Source organism: Prunus dulcis, chromosome 1 (genome assembly GCF_902201215.1).
Source record: "Prunus dulcis chromosome 1, ALMONDv2, whole genome shotgun sequence".
In the NCBI taxonomy this organism is placed as follows: Eukaryota; Viridiplantae; Streptophyta; class Magnoliopsida; order Rosales; family Rosaceae; genus Prunus; species Prunus dulcis.
In genome coordinates, this window is record NC_047650.1 from 32,346,782 (window position 1) to 32,360,708 (window position 13,927).

Below are 13,927 nucleotides of genomic sequence, written 5' to 3' on the forward strand. Positions count from 1 at the left end.
AAAATGTAATACGGGACTAAATTTGGAGACTCTTCTTAAGATACTCTTATAATGGTTAAGAATATTTATTGTTATAATAATAAATTCACCATCGATTGTATCAACAAAAGAAAAATTATTCTAACGTATGAGAAGGTGTCAAACTTCGATTAAAGGGGACAAATTCACCCTAGATACCGTTTTTTTGTTCCTTCGTACAGCTCCCACTAAATTGTATGAAAAATTTGTGTTTCAACGGTATTGCTTAGCTGCCGAACTTGATCTTGACATGATAAGATTCCAAAGACTGAAATGAAACCGATGGGAAGGCAGAAAGGGTTGGTTTGCTCGACCTTGGAAATCTGTGTTAATGAGTGGACCCTTCAACAACGGCACTGGAAATTACCAACAAACTTCCTCTGGTTAATCGTTTCGTAAGGCCTGTTGGCTGTCCTGATCCTAATTTGAAAGGATTATCAACCTTTTGTTTAATTCTTGTTGACGGATTGATTGAGATTGAACAATGGGTCTCAATGACTTAGCTTGAGACGTTTGTAAGGGGATAAATGCTCAAATCAGACTGACAGGTAACTTTGACTCAAAGAAAAAAGAAAAAAAGAAAAACCATCTCATGGCTGATTTTTAGTGAAATCCCATGTTAGAAAAATTTATTTCTTGTGTTGTGCTTCGAATAAAAGCCAAAACACTTATGAGCACAAGTAAAGTGCTTTCTATAAAAACACTTCCTTTACGGGCCTAGCATGTGCTTGTAAGTTGTATTGAAGAGCAACCAACGTGTGGACAGGACACAAACAAAGAGGTGTAATAAATGTAACATGAAATGTCAAAATTTATGAGCTCAGCTTGCTGCGGCACTGCATATATAAGATTATGTGGTACCAAAACCAGCTTGTCACGCCTCAACTCACCATCACAATTGACTTGAATTATTTTATCAAATGTGAAGGTGAATAGGCGTTGGTCTAAGCACGAGACCCTCAACTTAAGTCACACAAATCAAGTTTAAGTCTTCCCTCAAGTCATCCTTTGCCATGCCCCACTACTGTACTATTACCCTCTCTCTCTCTCTCTCTCTCTCTCTCTCTCTCTCTGTGGACTTGGTTTTGGCCTAATTCATATGTTCAGATGTCTATGTGGCACTTCTATTTAGCATCAGCATTGAACCTTCCCATCATTGCTTAGGAAGGTCAGGATGAAGCCTCCTTCTGAGCCATAGAGACGATGATATATGTATGATATCAACATGCAGTTTGGTCACAAAGTTATGTGTTAAAAAGGCATTCACCACCTTTTTAGTAGCTAAATTGATGTCTAACAGCAACAACTTTAGAGCACAAGAGTCACCTGAGAATGACTTTTCCGAGCAGTCCAATTTCGAGTTTTCCGAGTACTTGATGATTGGTGAGTGGCTAGATGAAGATCATCCGACTTCCATGGCTTTGGAGACTGTCCAGAATTCGGGGTATCGAGCAAATGAAGTTGATGAGTCTCGTGGAAGTAGCAGCCAACTTGGAGGGTCTAATAGCAGTAAGCATATAAAATAAAACTAATTGTTAATTCTTCTTTTTGTTCCATAATCTCTATCTGTCATCTCATGCTCGAGCCATTTGGTTGTGTTTGTGTTAGCAGGAGAGAATGAAAGCGGCAGCGTACAGGAGAGGCAGGAAGTTAGAGAAAGAGTTGCATTCAAAACAAAATCAGAGGTTGAAATATTGGATGACGGTTTCAAATGGAGAAAGTATGGTAAAAAGATGGTGAAGAACAGCCCAAATCCAAGGTAAAAAACAAAGTAAAAATAAAGCAAGACTGATCGAATATAGATGTGATTTTAGACATGTTTGATCTGATCTGACCATGTTATGTTTGGTTGCAGGAATTACTACAAGTGTTCAGTTGAAGGCTGCCCTGTGAAAAAGAGAGTAGAAAGAGATAGAGATGATCCAAGGTTTGTAATTACAACGTATGAGGGCGTTCATAACCATCTGAGCCTCTAATTTTGTGTCATGAAGCATTTTTGGCTTCCCTTGTAACTTGATTTTCAATAATACTTGAGACCCCAAAAGTTTTTCAAAATTTTGTTCACAAACTGATGTGAACAAAGCGACTGCCCTAACCAACCAAACAAAATATATATATATATATATATATATATATATATCAGGAATTGAATTTATTCAATAATTAATAAACTTTCTTCTAAAGAAGAAAGCAGGATGGTTTACAAAAGAAAGCAAGAAGCTTCTGCTTTAAATCATCAATGCATATGAATCTGTTTCATTCGTCTCAAGTGTAACACAACAGATTCTATCATTCAAAGAAAACCTGTACGCAAAATTGGCCACTTGGTCTTGCCATATGTGTATGATACTAGCTTGGGTAACATGAAAAGAAAAGGCAATAATAAGCCTTCACCTCTCTATTCACTCTACAAACAAAAGAATATATGCTATGAAGGAAGAGCTAACTACTACATGTTTACGTGTGGTTTGATGGTTTCCTTTGGAAATATGACGTTGGGGTTTCGAATATGAGGAGCTATCGAATCCCACCAGGTAGCTCCCGTTCCTTGAGAATGAGAGGAAATGCTCCATAAAGCATCTCTACGCTGCTTTGCCGAAACCAGTGGGGATGATCTTACAATGGCAGTTGAGCTCGAAAGTGGAAAACTAATGGGCTTACCCATGCCACTGCCAAGCAACCATCGCGACCCGGACTGCAGCTGTGTTGTGGTACCCCAAAGCTGCCTGTTGCCAGGAGTAGCATCCACTCCTGCAAGATGAACGTCAATGATTTTAAACTGAGGATTGCCTCCTTCATCTCCTTCATTTGTCTCCCTTTCTTTCTTGTCACCAATATCCTCAAACACTGGCTCATCGTGTTCATTCTCCTTGCTACTGTTTAACAGCGCACTAGACACTTTTGGCATTAAAGGGGCTAAAAATCTCTCCACTTGGATTAGAGCAAGCATTGGCACGCCCACAGGTTCATAGTTTCGAAAGGGATCTCTAAGCTGCACCATGAGAGCAATTGTGAGGTTGTTCCCCAAAAGTCCACACTTGCTACCAGATACATCATTGCAGTGTATGTCTCGTGTCAACCTTCCACCGACCAAATCTGAGCACTTGGCATGATGGGCAGCAAGGATTTTCAATATTTGTTCTCTGCTGTAATCTTCATCCCCAATGATTTTAGCATCTAGCCTCAACCACTCTTCCAGTGATAGAGATAGAGCCATTAATTCGTCAACGTCATCATCAAAGTCTCCAAAATCGCATAGTTGCAACCCTCCAACTCCTCCTGACCTGAGAACCTCGCCATGATTGGCACTCTTCCCTCCAATTGCTGGCATTTTCCCACCAGACTGAGGAAATACACTTGAAGGTGCCTCTCCATTTGACACGTGGGACTGTATTCTTAACCCTTCCAGCGAGAGGGCTTCAATTTTCGCCATAGCCAAAGGAGCGACATATTCTAGAGATACAGAGTCTGATCCCATCTCACTTCCTCCCAATTCTGATCTCAGGTTATTACAACTCCAACTAGATGGAAATCCTTCATCCTGTCTCCCACCATATAAAATCTGCTCAAACCTGAAACAAAAACGAGAAGTAAGCCAACAAGTAGAAAAATATTTGAAATCACTAATTCAAAAATCAATGTAATTATGATGCTGACAAACCTCTCAGACACCACTGTGTTTGGGGCTGCCTCCCATGCAACTTGTTGTATTGTCTTCCCAGTAATATCTTCCAACGGCAGTAATTGATTAACCCACTCACGCAGTTTATCAATTCCAACCAATGCCAGATGCTGCATTATCTCCATAACATCATAACCCAATTTTGGTGGTATGACAACTGGATTAGAAATTTGAATGACCAAGTTCGCACCATTTTTAGCATTTTTCAAAAGTGATGGATTCATAGACTGCAAAAAGCCTCCACCCTTCATCCGAACATAAGGACCAAAGCCTTCTTCAAGTGGAGGTAGGAGTGGCTCTTCAAGGGGGAGCTCAATTGGACTACCAAATCCCCCAGAGCAGATACGGGGAGAATTCTGAAAGTCTTTTTCATTTAATCCCCATTCTCGCATCAAAGCTTCAGTCTCCAAGCCTTCAAGAATTTTTGCCTTCCTTCTCTTTAATAGCTCACTTGCTCTCTTGTGCTCCTCTTCAGCAGCTTGGATAATCAAAGACAAATCAGAATTCTCAAAACAATCTCCAAAATCAGAACCTGGTGAAACAGAGGATCCAATTTCAGGCTGTTCTTCGTCCCAATCAGAATTGAAAAATAAGTTTCCTGAAGCCAGAGTATCTTTCTCAAACTCTCTTAAAAGACATTCTCTAGGAGACTCGGCATCACCATCAGAACTCATGCAACAGTCCATCCACAGTATGCTTAAGAAATCATTTGAGACAGATTCAGTAACATCATCCAAGCTAAGTGACTTCTTACCTGTTTTACTTGCTTTGTAAGTCGACTTAAGCTCCATGTGTTTTTTTCCCTCAAAAAACTCTCCTGAAACAAATGGAAGATCCAAATCTGCTGATTCTGAAATGAACTGAAAATGAGAAGCAGAATCCACTTTTTCCATGGTTGATCCTTCGGTGCATATGCTATCCATTTCATGTTTGCTGTCATCCATCGCAACCTCATCCACATAACTATCACAGGAATCCTTTGTAATAACCATAGTCTTCTCATCGAGGTCTACGTTATAATCCTTAATGATCTCATCCACATAGATCATTTCAACAGCAGACTCATCATTAGCATGACCAGGAACTTGATCAGAATTCAACTGTTCACACATTTCTGTCCCCACTTCTACAATGTTAAATTCAGTGTCATCATCCTCATATTCTTCATTTTTTTCAGCAGCCAAAAGGTCCAGATCAGGCTTAGGTTTGAGTGGCGACACATGTTCAGCATCTGACTCCGTCGCACTACTCAAGTTCGCCTCATCAAGTGCCTGACATAAAAAATTAATTGACTTCGAGAGCTCCAACCCTCCCGTCAGTAATACTTCTCGACAGACCTTCAAATCAAGAGACTGGGATGAGAAGGCAGGCCTGGGGCTTACACTACTTGGCACACTCCCAACTCGCCGAAGCATCGTAGCCCCACTATCCAAAGAACTTGACCTTCTCTGCTCCGTGTTTATAAGCTCAGGAATATTAGGATTAACGCTCACACCAACTGACTTATCCCGCGTCACCAAAAACCCCAAACTAACATTTAAACTAGCACCTTTAGCTTTGCCTGAAAGGTTAAAGCTTGTTGTCCATTTACCATAACTCTTTTCCCCTTCTAACTCCTCAAAAGTAAGTGGTAACAGTCTCGTAAGATCCACCCAATGCTTCCCAATATCAAGCCCTGGTGCCCCACTCACAGAAACGTAGATCAAGAAAAGCTTCTCCTCATACTTAACCGAATGGTTAGGGCCATTCCTACTTCCATACACAGAACACTTGTGCATCAAAGTTTCATCAAATTCAGCTATGCCCTCTACTACCCTCGAAGATCGAGTCTCTACCACCTCATCCTTTCTCTTCCAATGCACACATACACTAAGATTGTTGAAATTTTCTGGCCACCCTTCAATTGAATGGACATGAAGGTAAAAACAACAACTGAATTTCCGATTCCCAATATGAGTGAGAGCCTTTAAGGGTTTCTTCCAGTTCCATACTGAAGATGATTTCTTGTCCTTATGCAACAAATCCTCCCTGAGTAATCTTGGGTTTGAATTCAAATTTGATTTCGATTCCGGAAAACGGGTTTTTCCAGCAGATTTGGATCGTGCATTAGAAGGGGAAAGCAAAACCTTTGGAGGGGGTTTATGCAAGTAAAGGGCTTTGCTTATTTCCTCAATGTCACGCAGCAATTGACCATGGTTGGAATTCCCAGCACTGCTGTTGCTCACAGACTCAGTTTTGCGCAACATCATCTTTATCTTTGCATAAAAAACAATCTGATAACATAATCACCAACCAAAGCGACCATGGGAACTTGTAAGCAATCCAGCTTGTCTCTGATATCTTAGAGATTCTTCTGGATCAAACAACAAAAATAAAACTAAAAAAGCTACTTAGCACACAATCATAATCAAAATTAAACTGATAACCAAATCAGAAATGCTAAAAAAGAAAACCAAAGAAATATCACCAAATTTACAATACTAACATGAACCAACCTCGCTTAGTCTCAGTCTCTGAACTCCATAGAGATGCCTTGCTGAAGAAAAGCGTCTGGTTGGTTTAGGTATTTCCTCCGAAATCGCGTTAAAATTTTCCGGGAAAACGTTAACGTGACAAATGTTAAAGGCGAAAGGAAGATGAATGTTTTGTCTCTAGTGTATTCGAAAGTGGAGTAGGTTTGAATCGTCGCTGTGTCAACTCATACCAGCTTCACAGGGTCATAATCGTCATTGCACACTTTTTCTTCTTCTTTCTTTTATTTTTTATTTGTTTACCTGTTTTTGTGTATGTGCCTCTGTTGGGGTCCACGTCGACGGTTGGTGTGAGCAGAGGCGGATCCACTAAGGCGCAGCTGCACCTTCTTTCGTCGAAAAAACTATTGTAGGTGCTTCAAACTGCCCCTTTGCTGAACTGGTGTACAGATTACCTTATTTCCATTTTCAACATTTAAGTAAATGTCTTTGTCCTTTTACTTTAATTTATTTTTATATTATTCCATTTACTTAAGTTTACAATATAAATAAGGAAGTACCCCCCATTTGGATTCAAATAAAAATATTAGAAAATTAAATTCCTACCAAATCAAAATATGAAAAATCGGTTTTAGTGCAAAATACGATTTATGCTAAAAATGATGGCTCATTAAGTCAATATATACTTCATACTAAAATCCCATAAAATCAAGTTTTCTTATTTGATATGTAAGGAATAAAAGCCGCCAAAAATTATCTTCAGAAAATGATTATTCTGAAAAATTATTTTTCATATTTAATCAATTTTGCACCTCCGCTAAAAAATTTCTGAGTCTGCCACTGGGTGTGAGGTACGACATGGACAGCTAATATAATCCATTCCAGTAGTCAGAGAGAAAGCAAAGGCAGTGAGAGAGTGGGCGGAGCTAGAAGAAACGAAGCGAGAATGAACCGGATAATGCAACTACCGTACGATGCTACGGTCCGGTTCGCGCTATCTTCGCTGGAGCGAAATTTGCTACCGGATGCGGTTGTACGGAGGCTGACCCGCCTGCTCCTAGCAAGTCGTCTTCGATCCGGTTACAAGCCTACCTCTGAGCTCCAACTCTCTGACCTCCTCCAGTTCGTACAGTGTAAACTAACCCCTCCTCTCCTCTGTACTCTCAAATTATAGTTTATATATTCTGAATAGTAGTTAATTGGAGTTTAAGGTATTATTTCTGTTAAGACAGCGCTGAAGGAGATGCCCATAGCCATAAAGACTGATGACCCGAAAGCTCAACATTATGAAGTGCCCACATCTTTTTTCAAAATAGTGCTTGGAAAAAATCTCAAATACAGGTACTTTTAGGGTGTTTTTCTTTCTGTTTTTTTTGCTTTTTTGTTCCATTATTTTTGGGAGTTGGTCTAATTTTGGTAAATATGGGCTAATATTGCAGTTGTTGTTACTTCACTGATGGGTCAAGCACCCTGGAGGAAGCTGAGAAGGCAATGCTGGAGCTTTACTGTGAAAGGTCACAGATCAAAAATGGTCACACTGTTCTTGATGTTGGGTGTGGCTGGGGATCTTTGTCTTTATACATTGCTCAGAAATATAGCAACTGTAAGGTTACAGGGATTTGCAATTCAACAACACAAAAGGCTTTCATAGAAGAGCAATGCCGGTGCGTAACGATTATATGTTAATTTTAACCAGATTATGAGTTGATAGACTATGTGCTTTGATTAAAGTGAGTTTTGTTGCCAATTTGTAGGAATCTTCAGCTGCAGAATTTAGAGATCATAGTCGCAGATGTCAGCACATTTGCGATGGGAGCATCCTATGACCGAATATTTTCTATCGAAATGTTCGAGGTAAAGCCCTTTTCATGCTTTGTGATGTGGTAGGCATGATGTTACATTGTTGATTTTGTTGAAGAATGGTTTTCGCATTTGACAGCATATGAAGAACTACAAGGATCTTCTGAAGAAGATTTCCGGGTGGATGAAACAGGATGGCCTTCTGTTTGTTCATCATTTCTGCCACAAAGCATTTGCTTACCATTTTGAGGTGAAACCGGAGGAAGATTTCATTTTGCTTAGTGGCACATCATCCACGTTAAGTGCATAACTTATTTTCCTGCCTGTTTTCTGATGCAGGACAAAAGTGAAGATGACTGGATTACTAGGTATTTCTTCAGTGGGGGCACAATGCCTTCAGCAAATCTACTACTTTATTTCCAGGTGATCCCCTCACATTACTTTCCCACTGTCAAACTTCGAATTTGATCATTCGCTTGCCAACAGTCTTACTACTTGAGGCTTGATAATCTTGTAGCATTATTAAGTAACGAGGAGATTCAGAGTTCATCCAAATCACTTGTTAATGGCTTCTTGGTGATGATTTTTTTTTTTTTTTTGCAGGATGATGTTACCATTGTCAATCATTGGCTTGTTAATGGGAAACACTATACACAGACAAGGTAAACCTCAACTCTTTACTTTGGGATGCCTCAAATACTAAGAGAAAGCTGAAAACCCTTTTGTTTTGCAGTGAAGAGTGGCTTAAGAGAATGGACCAGAATGTGGCTTCCATAAAACCAATTATGGAGTCAACTTATGGAAAGGATTCGGCTGTGAAGTGGACCGTATATTGGAGAACATTCTTCATTTCCGTTGCAGAACTCTTTGGGTATAACAATGGAGAAGAGTGGATGGTTGCTCATTTCCTATTCAAGAAGAAATGAAGTAATGAAAGCCTGTTTCGCTATGAGGCAACGCAATGGAAATCAAATGTATTTTTGTTATTCAAAAAATGTTCCTTCTTGAGATTGTAAAAGCAGCAATGTCGATGGAAATGAATTGTATCTTTGTTGTTCAATAATGTTCCTCTTGAGATTGCAAAAGCAGGAACTCTTCAAATGATATTATCGTGTTGATTAACTAGCTCAGCAAAAGTACAATCTAGACGTCAAACGATTTGCTCTTTGAACAAAGCAAGTTCTAACATAAACGAAAGCAAAAACTACTGAGAAGAACCAGTCGGAGCGCCATCGGTTTTGGTTGTTCTGGAGGAAGCAACTTCAATGGTGGAGCTCACAGGCCCTTCAGCCTCCAAGAAGCGACTCAACTGTTTATCTTCCAAATGTTGCTGCCCAGAACAAGAACAAAAAAAAAAAAAAAACCCAAAAAAATGAATTGAGCAAGTATTCATGATTTCAATGAAGACTCGGGAGATGGTTTTTATCGAAAACTTACAGAGAGGCAAGCTTTGTATTTCTGCCATTCTGAAACGCATTCTTCTTTGTCCCATTGACCCTTTACAAACTTCTCTGAATACCACCTGCACATAATATCAAAACCCTTTTCAGAAAAACCAAAAATGGATTGAGGGTATTGAGAAATAGATTAGGGTTGAAGATGGGTTTAAGGGGAATAAGGGAGACGATTTGTCCGCAAAGAACATAGAAAAGCTACACATAAAGAAAATGAGAGATGACCTGCTGAAACAATTGTGGTAAGCAGCTCTGAGATTAGCACAGGGTGATGTTGAAGAAGAAGAGGGGCTTCTCTTGTTCTGTGAGTCTGTGAGGATCCCCATCCCGTCACAGGTGGCAGGTCCGATTTCACTCGCAGATGAAAACGTTATGGGCCGGTATATATATTCTTGTCTAGATTGGGCTGTTTCAAAAGCACTGGGAAAGTGATAACTGGGGCTCATATTCTCGGGCCTTTTTAGAATGTTGATCAGACAACTGGGCCTCCATTTTTTATTTATTAAGTTTTATTTATTTATTAAGAATTGATATTGGGGAAGGGGGAATCGTAGGACCTTGCGTGCAGGGGTAAATGATCATTTGAGCTACAAGCCCTTGGATTGTTAACTAAACATTTAGGCCCCGTTTGATTCATGGGAAAGTCCAAACATGAGAAATGGTTGCTTGACATATGGGAAAGTAGAGGGAAAATGAAGCCCTCCTCTTCCCTTGAGTTTTGTTTTCCCTCCTCATGGGAAAGTTTGGGAAAATAAACCAACATTAAATGCACATTTTTTGACAGGACCCAATCTCAATTTCACTTTGGAATTCGAGCCGAATCCTGTGCATGTCCGACACCTAGCGAATGTCGGGCACAAAAGACCTTTTTACCCTTACTGTTGCAACTACAAATAAAACTTTCCTTAGACTCATGCCGAAAATTCGGCAGAGTCTCCCCTGTAATTTGTCCAAACCCAAAATTTTCCACCTGTTAAACAAGCAAATATTTTCACACCAACTGCCAGAATAAGTCAAATAAACGTTTCTCAACTCTGGTTCTCAGTTCCAGCCAGATATCAGAGCAATTACTACAATTTTACAAAATTTTAAGTACTTTACAACAAATCCTACGTTTTGTGGGTGGCGCGGGAGTTAGGAGTGAGCCGATGGTGGATTCCTTCAAACTTCTACAGCCTGGGGACGCAAAACAATTTGAAAGTGTGAGTGGACCAAAAATAACGTTCTCAAAACAATTTATAACATAGTAACCCCCGTTGTATAGATAAATAGGTAAGTAAATCAAAAATTCGACTATACTCAAATATAAGGCATTCGTATAAACATAAATATGTATATGTAACGATGCATATATAAAATATGCACGGATATAGAGAAAACTTGTATAAAATGACTGAAAGCAATAGCTGCATAAAAGTACTCAAATTCCTTTAAAACTACCACCTAAGTGTACCCCTGTAAAATCCGTCAAATCCCCTGGCAGGTCTCGGCGACACACAGTCCATCTGAACAGCAAACTGGCAGGATTCAGGGGACTATAGTCAGCCTGATCCACTGGCAGGCCTCGATGACACAAAGTCAATTCGAGCCGCTCTGGTAGGATTCAGGGGACCGTAGTCAGCCTGATCCGCAATCCTGGCAAGTCTCGGGGATACGAAGTCAGCCGAGCCGCAAATCCTGGCAGGTCTCGGGACACCAAGTCTGCCGAGCGCAAATCCTGGCACTCACGGTCCGAGCGTCCCCGAAACTCGTAAGGCAATGTCAAGTGCACTGACAGAACTGTAAATAGACTGGATGTCCGTAGACATCAGTCCATCTGAGGGTAATCACCAAAAAAAATGGGTACATGGTGGTTTTAAAATAAATTACTTTAGGAAAGTCTGATAAATAACTGTAATTTAAAATTATGCTGCTATCTTATCTGATACAAGCCTCAAACTCTGTTTCTATAACTTTTTAGCAGGTGCAAGTAAACAGCACTGAATTATAGAAATATTACTGCACTAATAATGCTCGGAAACATTTACTAAAACTTATTCAAGATCAAATAAGAAATTTAATTATAAAAACCGTTTAGAAAAGAAAAGTCCACTCACTGCTGGTCCGAGTTAGCTGGACCTTTTGAAGGTCCCTCTTGTGGCTCAGTCTGGCCTCTGGTGCCTGATTAACCATAAAGGTTAAATTAATAAACTGTTCAATAAAAGAATTAAATTAAAACCATAACCCCCGACTCCTAGGAATGTGTGCACTCATTTCAAGTCACTCCTATGCCCATTTTAGCCTTTCAGACAATTAGAACGGCCTTAAAAGACCCGAAGCTTTACTAAGCGATAAACTGCCAGACCAGCCGATCGGGAATCCCGTGGGGTCCACGATCTCCGATGGCCGATTTGGGATTCTCTAGGGGTTCCTCACAGAGAAAGACCCATATCCTGCGAGTTTGGCCCGAAACGGACGGTCGGATTAGCCAAAATCGCGTTATCGCTTAAAATCCAAACCCCAGCCCCAGGGTTCGCGATTTCTGAGTATCCGGGACTCCGATTCGCAATCCGTTAAATCCTACACGATCCTGAAATCATGTAGAACGACATATCCAAAGTTGAGTGCGATCGAACGGTTTGACGATACTGCACCCAAGAATCGCGCAATATGGAAAATCCGTTCGGGGTTCAAACGGACTCCAAATTGAGATCCGCGAAATCCTACGCGCTCGTGACAACACGAGAATCGAAAAAATGTACAGAGTCACTGCACTGCCCTCACCCACGCGCCGCCTCACACGCCGGCAGTTTGGGTGTCCAAAGCGATAACGGCTCGCTAGAAAAACTCCAAACTCCTATCCTAGGTAAAACACCCCATTTGGAGTCACTTTTGTTCTTGAATATACCCCAAAAAGTGGCCGAAAATGGCCGATCACATCGGCCGAAGTTCGACCGATTTTCAATTCGAAAATCGAGTGATCTACGGCTAAAATCGATCAAAACCCATCCAACCATCAGCTAGAGCACGAAAAATAGGTGAGAATCCATACCTTACTCGAACGATTTGGTTGAGAATTGAGGGAGAACAAGAGGCTTGAAAATAGGGTGAAAATCGGCGATTCTCCTTCAGTTTCTGGCGAGCTCCGGTCGTCTCGTGGGCGGAGACTGGTCGTGGCGTGACGGCAGCGGCGAGACGAAGCCAACGGTACCAACGCCGTGGATCGGCGTGCCCTGTGGTGGCCGCTGTCTTGATTGGAAGGGGAGAGGGCGCGACGGGAGGAGAGAGAGGGAAGAGAGAGAGAAAGTTGAGGTGAAGAAAGAGAGAGAAGGGATAAAAATCTGACTTTTTGTTCAAATTACCGTTTTGCCCTTTACGGTATTTTGACTGTATTTTGTTCGTTACAACTCCGATTCGAGTCCACTCCATGTCTACGGACTCGTTTCGTCGTGTTCTACGCAACGGATAAAGCGGAATTGCCAAATTCCTTCTCGGTCAAAAAGTCAACTTTTCCCTATTAAATAATGCGAGGGCAAAATCGTCTTTTTGCTAGAATAAATTAATACTAATTTTAGGATATTTTGTTTTGGGTTATTACATTTTTCATGATAATTTTGTCCCTATTAATAATTTTGAATTACAATATAGCAACTAAATGCATTCTTTTTTCATTTGATTTCATATGGGTATAATTGAAAATTTAAACAACCTTTGTTTTACATTCATATGCAAACCAAATATGTGAAATGAAATAAAGTTGTATTTTCTGGTTATTTTCCCTAGCATTACCAAACATGGAAAAGAAAGAAATATTTCATTTCCGAACAAATCTTTTTCATGAACCAAATAATTCATGTCAGTGTTATATTTACAATGATGTGCTTGGTAAATGTTAAATTGTATAAGTTTAAGTCTCGTTCTAACTTGTTAATAAGTTAATAAATTACCAAAACAATATCAATAATCAATGATATTGCATGCCAATTTGATACAAATATTAATATATAATTATGTTACAAATTGGCATGAAGACTCTAGAGGCCTCTTGCATTTTTCCTATATGCTTCCCTGTGTTTTGATCAGTGACAGAAATTATTTTTAATTGGAAGGGAACAAGACTTTTTGTATATGTAATATGTTAAACTTAGGGCTCACTTGGAATTGTAAGACCACTCATTTGCTCCTTGTCATGGCAAGGGGGAGCTAGGGAAGCCACTATTCACGTGAATAGTGGTTGTCCTTTCAAATAATATTTTGTGTTTCCACCCATTGTCATGGCTAAGGACAATTACTATTCATTTTTTTGTTTTTTTCACAAAATTTTTAATGAAAATAATTAATTTGGATAATGTTTTCGAATAATATTTTTGGGTTCGTACATATCAATATTTATTATAAAATTCATATCTCTATCGGATAAATTTTGGTATTTATAGGAAAAAAAATCAGTAATTTTTTGGTTTTTTCATTTTTTTATTGCACAAAAATTAGCTGTCGTTGGATTGGAGAAAAAAAATCTGATC

The 13,927-nt window shown here is 39.8% G+C and overlaps 4 protein-coding genes across 8 annotated transcripts; 2 read left to right on the forward strand and 2 right to left on the reverse strand.

Annotated features, from left to right (window-relative positions):
* The first annotated feature begins 986 nt into the window (after nucleotides 1-986).
* Nucleotides 987-2,073, forward strand: LOC117615147 (probable WRKY transcription factor 50). Of its 2 annotated transcripts, none has more exons than XM_034344162.1 (3): nucleotides 987-1,527; nucleotides 1,627-1,777; nucleotides 1,874-2,073. In XM_034344162.1, the coding sequence occupies exons 1-3, from the start codon at nucleotides 1,233-1,235 to the stop codon at nucleotides 1,992-1,994; spliced, it is 567 nt and encodes a 188-aa protein (XP_034200053.1). In that variant the 5' UTR covers nucleotides 987-1,232; the 3' UTR covers nucleotides 1,995-2,073. The 2 variants fall into 2 exon arrangements, with proteins under 2 accessions (XP_034200053.1, XP_034200054.1); XM_034344163.1 differs by having other exon boundaries at nucleotides 1,019-1,527; nucleotides 1,630-1,777.
* Nucleotides 2,074-2,155: 82 nt separating this feature from the next.
* Nucleotides 2,156-6,374, reverse strand: LOC117614547 (protein PLASTID MOVEMENT IMPAIRED 1-RELATED 1-like). Of its 4 annotated transcripts, none has more exons than XM_034343397.1 (3): nucleotides 6,196-6,374; nucleotides 3,680-5,973; nucleotides 2,156-3,590 (listed from the first exon to the last, which is right to left on the reverse strand). In XM_034343397.1, the coding sequence occupies exons 2-3, from the start codon at nucleotides 5,947-5,949 to the stop codon at nucleotides 2,468-2,470; spliced, it is 3,393 nt and encodes a 1,130-aa protein (XP_034199288.1). In that variant the 5' UTR covers nucleotides 5,950-5,973; nucleotides 6,196-6,374; the 3' UTR covers nucleotides 2,156-2,467. The 4 variants fall into 4 exon arrangements, with proteins under 4 accessions (XP_034199288.1, XP_034199287.1, XP_034199284.1 ...); XM_034343396.1 differs by having other exon boundaries at nucleotides 3,680-6,050; XM_034343393.1 differs by having other exon boundaries at nucleotides 3,680-6,053.
* Nucleotides 6,375-7,015: 641 nt separating this feature from the next.
* LOC117627452 ((S)-coclaurine N-methyltransferase) lies at nucleotides 7,016-9,093 on the forward strand. The gene is made up of 8 exons (XM_034359570.1): nucleotides 7,016-7,304; nucleotides 7,404-7,512; nucleotides 7,611-7,835; nucleotides 7,926-8,025; nucleotides 8,111-8,221; nucleotides 8,311-8,394; nucleotides 8,575-8,633; nucleotides 8,705-9,093. Exons 1-8 carry the CDS (start codon nucleotides 7,118-7,120, stop codon nucleotides 8,895-8,897), a joined length of 1,068 nt encoding a protein of 355 aa, XP_034215461.1. The 5' UTR covers nucleotides 7,016-7,117; the 3' UTR covers nucleotides 8,898-9,093.
* LOC117627461 (uncharacterized protein At4g33100) lies at nucleotides 8,997-9,805 on the reverse strand. The gene is made up of 3 exons (XM_034359581.1): nucleotides 9,651-9,805; nucleotides 9,409-9,493; nucleotides 8,997-9,301 (listed from the first exon to the last, which is right to left on the reverse strand). The coding sequence occupies exons 1-3, from the start codon at nucleotides 9,749-9,751 to the stop codon at nucleotides 9,176-9,178; spliced, it is 312 nt and encodes a 103-aa protein (XP_034215472.1). The 5' UTR covers nucleotides 9,752-9,805; the 3' UTR covers nucleotides 8,997-9,175.
* Nucleotides 9,806-13,927: the final 4,122 nt, after the last annotated feature.

Excerpts from the sequence above, each read along its gene's own strand:
- LOC117615147 (XM_034344162.1), top strand. The coding sequence starts at position 1,233 with ATGATATCAACATGCAGTTTGGTCACAAAGTTATGTGTTAAAAAGGCA. Across the intron at positions 1,528-1,626 it reads ACTTGGAGGGTCTAATAGCA|CAGGAGAGAATGAAAGCGGC; the intron begins GTAAGCATATAA and ends TGTTTGTGTTAG. Across the intron at positions 1,778-1,873 it reads AAGAACAGCCCAAATCCAAG|GAATTACTACAAGTGTTCAG; the intron begins GTAAAAAACAAA and ends GTTTGGTTGCAG.
- LOC117614547 (XM_034343397.1), bottom strand. The coding sequence starts at position 5,949 with ATGATGTTGCGCAAAACTGAGTCTGTGAGCAACAGCAGTGCTGGGAAT. Across the intron at positions 3,591-3,679 it reads AACACAGTGGTGTCTGAGAG|GTTTGAGCAGATTTTATATG; the intron begins GTTTGTCAGCAT and ends TTTTTGTTTCAG.
- LOC117627452 (XM_034359570.1), top strand. The coding sequence starts at position 7,118 with ATGAACCGGATAATGCAACTACCGTACGATGCTACGGTCCGGTTCGCG. Across the intron at positions 8,026-8,110 it reads TTTCTATCGAAATGTTCGAG|CATATGAAGAACTACAAGGA; the intron begins GTAAAGCCCTTT and ends CGCATTTGACAG. Across the intron at positions 8,395-8,574 it reads ATCTACTACTTTATTTCCAG|GATGATGTTACCATTGTCAA; the intron begins GTGATCCCCTCA and ends TTTTTTTTGCAG.
- LOC117627461 (XM_034359581.1), bottom strand. The coding sequence starts at position 9,751 with ATGGGGATCCTCACAGACTCACAGAACAAGAGAAGCCCCTCTTCTTCT. Across the intron at positions 9,494-9,650 it reads TACCACAATTGTTTCAGCAG|GTGGTATTCAGAGAAGTTTG; the intron begins GTCATCTCTCAT and ends TATTATGTGCAG. Across the intron at positions 9,302-9,408 it reads AATACAAAGCTTGCCTCTCT|CAACATTTGGAAGATAAACA; the intron begins GTAAGTTTTCGA and ends TGTTCTGGGCAG.